Source organism: Hemicordylus capensis, chromosome 3 (genome assembly GCF_027244095.1).
Source record: "Hemicordylus capensis ecotype Gifberg chromosome 3, rHemCap1.1.pri, whole genome shotgun sequence".
In the NCBI taxonomy this organism is placed as follows: Eukaryota; Metazoa; Chordata; class Lepidosauria; order Squamata; family Cordylidae; genus Hemicordylus; species Hemicordylus capensis.
The window spans coordinates 132,419,385-132,433,123 of record NC_069659.1 but is presented as its reverse complement, the minus strand read 5'-3'; the positions used below and the strand labels follow the sequence as shown (position 1 = coordinate 132,433,123).

Here is a 13,739-nt window from a genome sequence, read left to right as displayed (position 1 = left end):
TGATTGCACAATATGAAGTAGTAGTGGATGAGCCCTATACCGCAAAACCAGATGGTTCAGAACCAATGGCGTTGCCTTACAGAACATATTCACCAGTTTGTTAAACTCTCTAGTGGTATGTAAATGTAAAATGTGAACTCCCCCCACTGTAGTATAGTGACCGATAGGAAAGAGCCAACGTGAAACTGTTTTAAATGTTTCTTGTAGTAGCATATTGACTTAAATTCAGATTTTATTTAAGTATTCAATACACCAGTCTCAACATTCTCATGGTCAGCCAAGGATTAAAATGCTGCAAGAGAGCTAGCTTGTGCTGGCATCAGTGATGATCAGGAAACAGTCTGTTACTGAAGTCACATTAATGTTATCAACATATCGCATAGGAGATTCCACTTGCTGTATAACTTGTAATCTGTACATGTTCTCAGCAAGGTAGTTACTACTGCAGTGGTTTCACTTGGACAGAACTTGATCCCAATAAGATTGCTTGTTAGTTCATCACACATGATTGATGGCAACCAGTACTGAGGCACTTCAAAATGGCAACTTTCAATTTTGCCGTTCTTTACATCCATATTTATCTTCATTTCAAAGCAAGATTGTTTATCTGTTATATTGAAGCATGTGCTAATACTGAACTTTGGAGTTTTGCCATATACCCAATCCCAGGCTTGCAGTTTTTTGACTTTACTATTAATTCCAGAGAATTCTGTTTCATCAGCTGGATCTATGAAGATGATCTGGTTACCAATTTGATGATGTGCAGCATACTCTTCAGCAATGGCATCCATGAGCTTCTCACAAGTTAAAGTAGCATCTTCTTCAAAGAGATTTTTCACGAAGGCCGGTACACTGGGAGTAGCATTGCTTTTTATCCCACTGTAAGGACTCTTCAGTACAGATGATAAAATAAATTTATCAGCATTGCATAGCAAAGTGCAGTGGTGGTAAGCAACAGTTCTTCCTAGTTTTGCAGCAGTTCCTGAGATTTTAAAAATCCCATTCAGTAAGAGATCATACCTTTCAGTGGCCTGCACATCTAATTGGGGTCGCAAGGCTTTTAATGCTCTAACAACCAGTTGTAAGTTTTCCATTCTTTCATACTTTTTCCTAGTTGTAAAGAAGGTCAGATTGATGTTGCCCAGATCATGATAAACGGTTCCTCCTCCACTTCTTCTTCGAGCGAGTTTTATACCCTCCTGTCTCATAACAGGAAGGTTGCATTCCTGCCAGGGATTCTGATGCCTACCAATCACTACAGTAGAAGAATTTCTCCATAGGAAAAGCACTTGCCTGTTCTCTAAATCCATGTTATCATGGATCCAGTCTTCTAAAGCCAAATTCTGGTAAACATCCTGGGAAAGAGACTGCAGGATCAACCCCCCTTTTGTTGCCCATTTGAAGCCAACATTTGGAACCTTGTAAATATAGTACAACTGCAAACATTTCTTCAGTGATAATTGGAATATCATGTTTTGGAGGAATAAATTTATCAAACATTAAAGGCTGGTGAAGGATTTGCATAGTCCTCTCATTGAGTACAAACATCTGTTTAAATCATCATGTTGATGTGCTTTTCCTGTTCAAAAGCTCTGAAAACAGTTCAGATGATTTTATTAAATGCACTACATACTTGATGAGTAGACTGAACTTTATAAGATCTAATGATGATTCAGAAACTTCTAATTCCACTTGTGTGTACTGTTGACAACCTAAGGAAGTATAATATTCATTGATCAAAAAGTTCAAAATGTAAGAGGTTTGGTTAGGTCATTAGTGGTTTTATGTTGATCAGTTTAGCTCTTTACTATGTAATCAAGGATTACTCGCTCAACACAGATATCTTATACTATGAAACACAAGTTTTTCTCTCTCACATTGATTAGTCAGTTACAGAGTATGCTTCTTAGAGGCCAGTCCTAAATACCAATGGAGCATTAAGCTTCTAGTGCTATTTGCAAGGGAATACTGCACTCAATTTCTATAGCACTGTATGAAGACAGCTACTATAGCTGGCGCTGACAAGATACTCCAACATCACAAAGAGACCCACCCTTACAAAGAAAGGAAGGGTTGGTAGGGGCATCTTGTCTCTTGTCCCAAAAACCTTCAAAGCATAGCTCTTTATGTTAAGATTTTTGTGAAGGTAAATTAGTGGAGTAAGAGTAATTAAATCAGCTTATTACAGGAAAGGGTGCAGGGTGTCACAAGTTTTTATGGCACAAGCGTCTGATGGTGCTGCAACTACAGCTCTGCAATACAGCCAGCGGGAGGGTGGTAATAGGCATCATTTTGAGTATAGGAGAGGCAAGGCATGCAAGAGTTTGCATCAAAAGTACTGAAGGCACAGAAAAGCTAGTACCAACAGTTTCCGTTATGGATCTGGGCAAGGATACACTTGTCCTTCTTTCGCTGTTCCTTCATTGAGACAGCACCACCAGCGCGCCTGTTGCTACGGTTATAGAATGGAAATCTGCTCTTACCCAAGTAGGAGGACGCACTACAACTCCATGCAGACCACAAACAGCTCCTTCGACTAACCCATGCTTTCCTACGGCTGTGACTCAAAGACTTTCCAAAAATCTCTCCGTGTCCGCACAACAAAACTCGGCTTTGAGTTCCGTTTTAGAACACGCCCATAGGGCCAGCATAAAAGGTAGCGCCGTACCTTTTTCATGCGGTCTGCATCTGCTTATAGAGCTAGGAATCTCTAAACCTCTACGTTTCTTTCTCCTCAGGGTAGAAATGAGAGCTGCCCATAGAAAACAACTGAGGAATCCAGGATTTTGGCGTAGTTTTCAGATTAGTGATCAATTGGAAGGGCAATACTTTTTCGTTATTTGGAATGGTCCTTTAAAAAAAGTGTAAGGAACCAACCAATCACCTCGGGTTTAATACCGTGCAGTAATCATCCGGATCCGGATATTCAATAAACCCTTATGGCCATTGGAAGGAACCAATGTATTTCAATTGTCGTTCTCTGTCATTCGTTTTAGCACGTGCTGCTGTTGTACGTCCACCCGGATATAAAAGGTATCGGCATTCGGCAAATAGAGAAGTTCCTATCCTTTTAACTCAAGGCTTACTCAACTTGAAAAATGTGAAGGTTGTGCATGTGTTTAGAAGATTAGATCGTTTTTAAATATTTAAAACGTTGCCTTGCTAATAATACAGCATATTATGTCCATAGAGCGGGGGCGAATCTGAAATAGCGTGCCTTGCAACAGTCCTGTAATGAAGTACACCGTACATCCCCCATACAACAAAGCACCAAGGATGCAAGGAAATAACAATTTACTTATATTGTGCTCGTGTTTCAAATCCAGCACTCAGTAGCATGCAGAAACCTTATGCTCTGTTGAACTGCATGCACTTTTAAATAATGTATGTATAGAAGTATATATATATATGAGGAGCGGAGAGCTGGTCTTGTGGTAGCAAGCATGAGTTGTCCCCTTAGCTAAGCAGGGTCCGCCCTGGTTGCATATGAAAGGGAGACTAGAAGGGTGAGCACTGTAAGATATTCCCTTCAGGGGATGGAGCCGCTCCGAAGCAGCCGCCCACATGACTGCCAGCTCCGTTAGGAACGGGCAGGCAGGTGGGCGGAGAGAGAAAGCGGAGGCAGTGGCCCGGCAGGGGGTGAGAAAGCGAAAGAAGCAGCAGCAGCAGCAGCAAAGGGGAGCGGCGGCAGAATGGGGAGGTGGGGGAAGAAAGCAGGGGGCGGCTGGAACAAGCAGCCGGCCAGAGAGAAAAACATTGGAGGGAGGGAGAGTTCAGAGGTGGGGGAGAGCGAATAGAAGGTGGGAGGGCTGAAAACAAGAGGCCGAGAACGAACGAGGGAGGGGGGGCCAGAAACAAGGGAGAACTAGAGATGCAGATGTTCTGTGGCCAGGCCAGCTCGAATTATAATATTAGAGACTTTTAAAAGCATATGTAATTAATCTTTGCATAGGGGGTATGATTGAGTTTAATTATCAAAAGGGGGCTGTGTGTGGGCCCCAGATCTTTTAAGCACATAGTAATACCCATGCAGGGATTAATTTGCTAAATGAAGTCTGCTAAGAGACCAAAAAGTGATGGCAGGAAGGGAAGCAACTCATTAAAGTGACAATATTGCTTGACAGATCTGAACAGCACCGTGCTGATGCCCCCATTCTTGCATCTTGGCAACATTTAAACTGTGATGGTAGGTACATAATTGATCCTGTAATTTCCTGTAATGCTGCTTCTCAAATATCCAGGAGATTGTTAATTTCCTGGAATCTCCAGTCAGAAACAGCCCCCCCCAACTCCTGATTTGATATTACCTCTTTTTATAGAAGAAAACCGTCATCATTTTTGAAGCCGTCATCAATCCTTGTTATGACTGGTATGTTTTGACTCACAGTACTTGCTTTATATTAAGAAATTTCTTTCTTTTTGCAATCCCTTCTTACAGTTGCCTTACCATTGTGTGAGATCTGGGAAGTGGGGCTTTGTTTGTTTATTTTCACATTTATTCCTTCAGGGATCCCAGAGTGGTGTATATTGCTCTGTTTATTCCCACAACAATCATGTGAGGTAGGTTAGGCTACTGCATGGTTTTTTAAAATGTAGATGGGTTTTTCCCCGCAGGGCAGTAAACCATAACTAGGGGGGAGGCTACCCAATGCCTACTCCTGAACTGTTGCCATCATCTCATCCAATGAGGCCAGCAGCTGGGTTGCTGCTGGTTGTGAGACCCACCACCACCCCTCCCCCACACTCAACAGGTGGATTGCCTCTGGGTCCTATGAGAGCCCCACCCCCACCCCCACACACTCCACTGCCACTGAGTGGAATGGCTAGGAGCCAGTCCCTCTACCATGCCCAGCAGCTGGGTTGATGCTGGGCCCGAAGTCTGTCCGCCACTTCTCACCATGTGCGGGATCTGGCTGCTGATGGGCATGAGATCCATCTGCTGCTCCCTCCACCAAGTCTGGCAGCTGGGTTGCCGCTGTGCACAAGATCACTCACTCCTCCTCTCCACTGAGGCCAGTATTTGAGTTGCTGCTGGACATAAGGCGATGTTTCCTGCCACCCCCCTTCAACAACTTTGAAAGGTAATATGTTCACACACACATCCAAAAAAATCTCTGGGCTCCTGAGAGGAGGGCGGCCCTCCCCAGCTGTTTCAAAATATTTCAAGTTTATAGAGATCTGGCACATGGAGATTATACAGCACTGTCAGGATGATGACATTTTTGTTTTTCAAAGATGTGATGTTCCAGGAATAGGTAGATATCTGTACAGTAAAATTTGAACACTTTTTCATAAAAAAGAGTATTCAAAACAAAACAGGATTTGAAACAAATAGTGGATAATTCCATGTGATTTGGCTCTAAAACATTGTTTTGGTCCTTTCCTAAGTAGAAACATCTGATACCATATTTTGACAGGATAACATTTCTGAATCATTTTAATATCATCAAACGTCAGTAATTTCCAAACCATCATCTTCTTTAATACAGTTCTGAGAGTTGTTAGAACAAGCTTCTGGGAGAGCTTCTGCATTATTTTGTATCCTTTCAGGTATCCTTTTTTCTGTGGTTTGGAAAAAACTAGTCATAGCTCCTGCCCTGGATTCCTCAGTACTTTGAAGTAAATGGTCATTTATACCTGTCATTCCAATATCTGCATCATTCTGTATTATAGATACTGGAGTATTAGTTTTACTGCAACAGTTGCCCATTATGTGGTTACCATGCAAATTCTAGAAATTGTGCCAGCGTATCTTGAAATGCAACGTCAGTGAGGGTGTCCTTCAGTTAAACAGATGTATAATCCTGTGCAGGAACAAAAACACCCTTATCAATTAGAATAACTGTAGAATTCAGTTAACTTTTGTTTGAATCTAACATCTGTGCATTTGTAGCTAAGAGAAAAATTAAGGTGCAAAAAAATGCTTTATTCTATTAAAATGAAAATGCACTGTAAGCAACACCACAAATAACACATTTACCATGGGCAACTTATATCACACAACACAAGGTTACCTTTTGCCACAGATAGCAATTAACACGGCTGTTGTTTATGCCATCTGTATCTTAGGACAGACAAAAATAGTACTGCCCAATGTATCTGGTGTATAATAGTAGTGCCCCACACAGCAAAAACTATATAGGGCATTGTATTCAACCAAGGATTCTCTTGGAGAAGGCTGATACAGTAATTGTGTTCCATTTTCAAGGCCATCCTTCTACTTTTTTTTTAAATGATGCTAATTTTCAAGGAAGTCAATTCACTAATATGATTTGAGATGAAAGGCACTCATGATGATGGTTTTTTTATTTAATGTATATACCGCCTGACTCAAAAGGCTCTAGGCGGTTTACACAAATAAATACAATAAAAACAAAACAGCTATTAAAACAATTTTAAAAATTCAAAAATTACTAAAAGCCAGGCTTAAAAATGTGTCTTAAGGGCTCTTTTGAAGGCTGGTAAAGATGTTAAGCCATGAATGTCTATAGGGAGTGCATTCCACAGTCCAGGAGTTACTACAGAGAAGACCCGCTCCCGAGTTGCCGCCGTACAAGCTGGAAGCATCTGGAGACAGACCTCTCTTGATGACCTTAATATGCAGTGGGGATCATGCAGAAGAAAACATTATCCTAGGTAACCTGGTCCTAAGCCATTTAGGACTTTAAAAGTAATTACCAGCACTTTGTATTTTGCCCAGAAACCTATTGCCAGCCAATGCAGTTGTTTTAAAACAGGCATAATCTGGTCTCTCCGAGAATATCCGGACACCAATCTAGCTGCTGCATTTTGGACCAACTGAAGTTTACAAACTACATACAAAGGCAGCCCCACGTAGAACGCATTGCAGTAGTCAAGCTTAGAGGTTACCAGAGAGTGCACCACAGTTCTGAGATCATTGTCTTCAAGCAACGAACGCAGCTGTCAGATCAACCAAAGTTGATAGAAAGCGCTCCTGGCTATAGGCTCAGCCTGAGAAACCAGAGTGAATCCTGGGTCCAGAAGCACTTTCAAGTTACATACCTGTTCCTTCGCGGGGAGTGCAACCCCATCAATCACACCCCTCAAAGTATGACCCCTTACCATGAGTACCTCCATCCTGTTTAGATTCAGTTCCAATTTATTATCCCTCATCCAGTCCATTACTGCCTGTAGGCAGGCATTTAGGGGGGTTATGTTATTTCCTGAAGATGATGATATTATGGAGAAATAGATTTGGGTGTCATCAGTATATTGATAATACCCTGCTCCAAATCTCTTGATGATCTCACCCAGTGGTTTCATGTAGGAATGGAACCACTGCAAAGCAGTACCACCTATTCCCAAATCCTTCAAACGATCCAGAAGGCTACCATGGTTGATAGTATTGAAAGCTTCAGAGAGGTCCAGAAGAGCCAACAGAGTCACACTCCCTCTGTCCATTTCTTGATAGAGATCATCCATCATGCCAACCAAGGTTGTCTCCACCCCATAACCTGCTCTATAGCCAATTTGAAATGGATCTAGATAATCAGTATCTTCCAAAACTGCCTGGAGCTGATCAGCCACTACCCTCTCAATTACCTTGCCCACCCAAGAGAGGTTGGAGACTGGCCTATAATTATCCATCACTGAGGCCTCTAGGGCAGGCTTCTTAAGTAGAGGTCTTACAATTGCCTTCTTCAAACATGGAGACATCCTGCCCTCCTGCATCGAGGCATTTATGATGTCAACTACACCATCTCTAACAGCCTCCCTGATAGATGTTAGTCTTCTCCCTTGCTGCTTCAGCTCTCATAGCTGTTCAGTCTACCCTGGGGCCAGTGGCTAAGCCAGCCGAATGGTAGCCTGTGTTCTGCCCTGCCCAGCAGCCCCACCAGTGACACTCCATGTGCATGACGTCACATGCACGGGGGCATGGCTTGGGCTCCAAAGAACCCAGAGCAAGCTTTCTCCTCTCATTTCAGGCGGGGTTTGCTGCCTGACAGCGGGTATTTCCCTTCTTCTCCCTTCAGCAAGGGAGAGGAGGAGAAATAAATACTGTCAGTCAGCAAACATGAGATAAATGAGAGAGGGAGAGCAAACATGAGAGATATGAGAGGGGGACAGCTCACTCAGGCTATCCAAAGCCCAGGCCATGCCCCCTTTGCGTGTGATATCATGCTCATGGGGATGTGACTTGGGCTTGGAATAGCCTGAGCAAGTTCTCCCGCTCTCATTTCAGGCAGCAACAGCATTTATTGCCTTTCTTCTCCCTCGCTGGAGGGAGAGGAAGGGAATTAAATGCTGTCAGGCAGCAAGCACTGCCTGGAAATGAGAGAGGGAAGACTGGAATGGGCCTTCTGGCAATTGGGCCATGCCCCTTCTGTGTATGACATCACATGCAATGGGGGCTCCAGCGGCCCTTTTCATTGGTGGCCTGGGTTCTTTGAACGCATTTGCTCAATAGTAGCTTTACCCCTGCATGGGGCCAATTTTGAAGCAGAACAGAGAAGAGGCTTAGGGGTGCCCTGGTAAGCTCCCTGTTCCAGGTCCCCACCAGGGCATGAACAGTCTCACTTGCAGAACCAACTCTAAAACCCTCCAAGGCCACTTGGAATCCTACAGGATCCAATAGCTTTTGGGGGGGAGGGGACCATCCTAATAGGTCCTGCACGCCTGAAGAGGTGGGTTGTGGCCAGGAAACCAACCTTAATCAGATGGTGGTCCGTCCATGACAATGGAGACACTTTAGGAGTCTCCACTCACAGAACACCATCCTGATCTGTGCAAAAGACCAAATCAAGAGTGTTACCAGCAGTGTGTGTTGGCTAGGGATGTTCATGAAACAAGTTCGGAGGCCCCTTATGGGCCTCTGAACCAGTTTGAAAGGTGGCCAATTCCACCAGTTCGATGGTGACAGGGGTGCTACTTTAAGAGTGGAGGAGGGTGTACTTCCCACTCCCTCCACTCTTTCCCCACCGGCACTCTTTTATTCTGAAGTTGATTGGGAAAGCAGAATACCTCCCTGCCTCCCTATTGCTGTTGTCCAGATACAACTGGAAGTATCTGCTGCACCTGTGCACACTGGCATGGGTGTGCGCACACATCATGCCGTTGCACGGGCGCACCCAATGTGTGTGTGCCCGTGCTGGCAGGTGCAGGCTCAGTGGATACTTCCGGTCGTATCCGGACAACGGTTGTATCCAGGGGCAACAGGGCGGCAAGGAGGTACTCTGCCTCCCCGATTAACTTCAGAATAAAGGAGCGCTGTCAGGGGAAGAGCGGAGGTTGGGGTAAGTGCACCCTCCCCCACTCTTAAAGCAGAACCCCTGGTGCCACTGAACCACCCCCACCTGGTTCCGTGCACATCCCTAGTGTTGGCCCCATGACCAATTGGGATAGGCCCATAGTTGTCATGGCCACTATGAACTCCTGAGCTGCACCAGACAAGTCAGACGCGAAGTGAATATTGAAGTCACTCAACACCAAAAGCCTGGGTGACTCCAACACCAATTCTGTGATCAGCTCCTTTAGGGACTCCATTGGGCAACAGGGTACTCGGTACACAAATAGAATCCCCAATATATCATGAGTCCCAGGCCAAGATACATACACTCAATATGGTCCAGTTCTCTCACAGAGATTCTGGTAAGGGAGATATTATTCTGATGGATCACAGCCACTCCACCCCACCGCCCCCTTCCCCTAAACTGCTCCAACACAGAGTACCTAGTAGGGAGGAGCTGAGCCCATACCAGGCCACTAGCCTCCCCCCAACCATGTCTCAGTTATATGATGAATATCAAAGAAATCTCCAGTATAACAGTATTAATAGCTGAGATTGATGTTGAAATTCACTTGAATATTGTCTCCATTCTGTTTCAGGTTGACTAAAACCCAGTATTTTATTCTACAGACCACTATACAGTATGTTTTGGCAGTATTAATTTTCATTTATTTTCAGTTTACCATTTCAGAGACTTGAAAAACATTGAAAATGCTTGAAACCAACTTGTTAGCAACCCGTCTTTCTCCCATCTGTGGGATGCTATGCTGTGGATGGTTAGGGCAAGTTGCTCTTCCCCTGCTAAATAAAGAGAATCACCACTTTTAAAAGGTGCCTCTTTGCTCAGTTAACAGAAAATATACTTATTTTCCAGGCAGTTCTGGCTGAAGTTTGTACCATATTTACCCAAATATAAGATGACTCTGAATATAAGACAAGCACCTTTAAAAAACAGAGGTTAAATACAAGTTATACATATATTTACGCTAAAGGAAGAGGATTCTGAATTTAAATGACACCAGAAGGATACTATGGTTGATAGTATTGAAAGCCGCCAATGTCATGCCCCCACTCGAAGACACTGGAGAGGAGTGGGGGGCAGGCGACTTACTAGAAGGTGGGAAGGCACCTGAGGAGGAGCAGGCCAGTGATATGAATGGGGAGATAATTGAGACAGGCCAGGGTGAGTTTTTGGCACAGGAGGAGCCAGCAGGGCCGGGTGACCTTTGGAGAGAAGGGTCAGGAAATGAGCCAGAGTTTGAACGGCCACTATCTCCTCGAGGACACAGATGGGAAAAAACGTCAGCAACAGGTGAGGGAATTACGGAGGAGTAATCGGTTTGCGAGGAGGTAGCAGGAGCCGGATTGAATCTATGGCAGCTGGCGGGGGTGGAGTGTTGATTAAGTACACGTGGCTGCTGACTATAAAGCAGGCAGCCTGTGCCTTGAACAACTGCTGGAAACAACACGTCAAATCAGCTTGAGCCACTGTCAGAGAGATTGTGACCTTGGAATTTGGCTTCTCGCTCCTTACTTCTGTATTCCTGGTGAGGCTGCTAAACCTGTCTATTTAACAATAAAACTGAAACCTGAGCTACTGGCTATTGTATCATATATCTCTGGCCAGCATCTTCCATCAAGTGAGCTCGTGACACCTGAGAGATCCAAAAGGACCAACAGAGTCACACTTCCTCTGTCAGTTCCCAATTGGAGATCATCCATCAGGCTGACCAAGGCAGTCCCCACTCCATAGCCCACCTGAAGCCAGTCTGAAATGGGTCTAGATAATCAGTTTCCTCCAAGACTGTCTGGAGCTGGGAGGCCACCACCCTCTCAATTACCTTGCCCAGCCATGGAAGGTTGGAGACAGGCCTGTAGTTATTCAACTCTGAGGGATCCAAGGCAGGCTTCTTCAGAAGTGGTCTAATAATTGTCTCCTTAAGGCAAGGAGGCATCCTGCCCTCTCTCAGAGAAGCATTTATGATCTTTACTAGGCCTTCTATGACAACGCCCCTGCCAGATAGTATAAGCCATGTCGGGCAAGGGTCAAAAGAACAGGTGGTACTGCTCCAAGCAGCTTTTCCACATCCTCAGGAGTCACAAACTGGAACTGATCCAACCTAACCACACAAGAGGAGTAGCTGGACACATCCACATCAGACACTGAAGTAATTGTGGAGACTATGTCAAAGTCAGCCTGAATATGAGAGATTTCCCCCACAAAGTATTCATTAAACACATCACAGCGGGTAATTGATGGTTCCAGATTCTGATTCAAGGGAGGAGGGGCACATACCAGCACTCTCACAACCCTGAACAACTACCTTTTAACTCCTCAATAACTTTGTCTGGATGTAAGCCAGTGACTGTAGCAGCCTGTAGACTGTAGTGTTTGTGTGCTCTCTCTTAAGGTTGGGAATTCCTGGACTAAATGAAGTATAAGGGAGTATAAGGCTCAGGAGCTCTAAGATCCATTGGAAGGAAAGAGGATAACCCCTTTTTAAGATTTAGCCAGGGAAATGGCAGAATTTATGTTTGATATGATGTGCCTCTATGCTTCTGACATGTATAAATTGGATTGTGTGGACTAACCAATTAGAGGTGTTATGATGCAATATCCATATTGGATGTTGGATTACATTATCTTAAGTGTTCTTGCAGTTATGCAGTTCCATCATTCTGTACCATGCTTAACTTCTTGTATCATCTGAATATTCAGTAACATATCTCACTATGTAAGCATGTATGTATTTATCATATTTATATACCGCCTGATATATACAGGGAGTGTATTCCAAAGCCCACAGTGTCCCCGAGTAGCCACCAGATGAGCCGGTGGCAACCATTATCCACTCTATTGATCATATTAGCTTATTTTCACTGACATCTTAAATTGCAAGGTTTTCAGGAGGCCAATCAACCAGTCACATGTTCTAGTCAAATCCTCAATTATGCTGCTCTACTTGAAGTGCTTCCTCAAGGAGGAAAAGTAGATTTTTTTGTGCAAGTTTTGTCAATTCAATTGGTGTCATTTATGTCCAAAGCACATAGCATATGCAAAATATATTGCAAGCATATTCTGTATGTCTATGAGAACTGCAAATTGCTTTACAGATGCAACAGACCTTTGGTGAGCAAACACAATGCTGATAAATATTTGCTTATTTGATACCAGCTATCACATAAGCGTGTACAAGAGACTGCATATATAGAAGTGGCATTAACTTAGAAAAAGATTTAAAATATACAAGACTATGTTCACAGTATTGATGTCTGTCTTTTGACATTACAGTTATATGAAGACCAATATTTGTACAGTATGAACAATCCTAACATACTCCAGCACTTATTTTTTAAAATAAACTCAGAACAGCTTATTATTTTTCTTTCACCTGGCAGTAATTTTTTATTTTAAAAGTAGCAATCATTACTAACCTGTCAAGCATCAAGAATGTAAGACCCTTCCTGATGCAATCCAAGGGGTTCTTGAGATGTAGTTGCTCTCTTTCCTCCATTCTCTGCAAAAGGGACTGATGCTATTGGTGCACAATTCCCAACAGAGCATGATTTCTCTAAATATAGTGGTATGTTTATATGAGATGCTTTGTGTTGGCTGGTAGCAGTTTGCCAAGCAGAGTCTCCTGGATACAAATTCCCTCTGCTAAAATCTACAGGATGTGGAAAGGCTTGAAGTATCTTTCCTAGCCGATTGCTTTGGAGATATCAAAAAGACCTTCAAAGAGTGACTCCATTACTTTTATTTGAAAGAAGCAAATGATAAAAATGGAAACCTGCTGTTAACATTTGTAGAGTACTGAATCAACAGCACTCCCTCTGCTTTTACAAGTTCAATCCAGCTATTACTGCAGTGCATTGTATGTGGGGCTGCCTTTGAAAATGGTTTAGAAACTGGTCCAAAATAGGGCTGCAAGATTAATTGGGAGTGAGCATTTCGATCGTATCACACTGGTGCTTCATTGGCTGAACTGGTTCACAGTCTGTTTCCAGGCCCAATTCAACATGCTGGTGTTAACCTTTAAAGCCCTAAATGGTTTTAGTCCAGGTTATCTGAAAGAGCAACTCACCCCATATGTCCCTACTCCCACCAAGATGGCCTGTTCCAAGTGCCCTCACTAAATGTGGTGAGGTAGGTAGCTACTTGAGAGGGCCCTTTTGGCAGTGGCATCCCATTTGATCACCAGGGCGCTTCCCAGCCTAGACCCTACCACAGGGTCAGGATGTATCTCGGAAGTGTGCTTCCACACTTCCTGCATTGTGACACCACAGTCCCTATGCGGACAGCAGGGTGCTGTTCACATTTCCAATGCCTTGTGAATTTAATCACTGCGATACAGAGCAAGGACATCGTATATCTGGAGTGGAAAAGTTACTGTTTTTTCGGGTTGTTAGTTGAGGCAAGCCTGCTCCCCCTGCTGTTTACGTTCCAAATGCGACTTGTCCGAATGGAGGCATTTTGCTGATGATGCGCAGC

General features: G+C 43.8%; 2 protein-coding genes across 2 annotated transcripts in view; one reads left to right on the top strand and one right to left on the bottom strand.

The window, feature by feature from the left end:
- Nucleotides 1-188: 188 nt before the first annotated feature.
- Nucleotides 189-2,869, bottom strand: LIPT1 (lipoyltransferase 1). The gene is made up of 2 exons (XM_053305732.1): nucleotides 2,484-2,869; nucleotides 189-1,712 (listed from the first exon to the last, which is right to left on the bottom strand). The coding sequence occupies exon 2, from the start codon at nucleotides 1,470-1,472 to the stop codon at nucleotides 354-356; it is 1,119 nt and encodes a 372-aa protein (XP_053161707.1). The 5' UTR covers nucleotides 1,473-1,712; nucleotides 2,484-2,869; the 3' UTR covers nucleotides 189-353.
- Nucleotides 2,870-3,013: 144 nt separating this feature from the next.
- Nucleotides 3,014-13,739, top strand: part of TSGA10 (testis specific 10) — a 140,221-nt gene continuing 129,495 nt past the window's right edge. The window contains exons 1-2 of the mRNA XM_053305724.1: nucleotides 3,014-3,033; nucleotides 4,320-4,369. The gene's annotated coding sequence lies outside the window, so the exon portion shown is untranslated. The remainder of the gene's footprint in view (nucleotides 3,034-4,319; nucleotides 4,370-13,739) is intronic.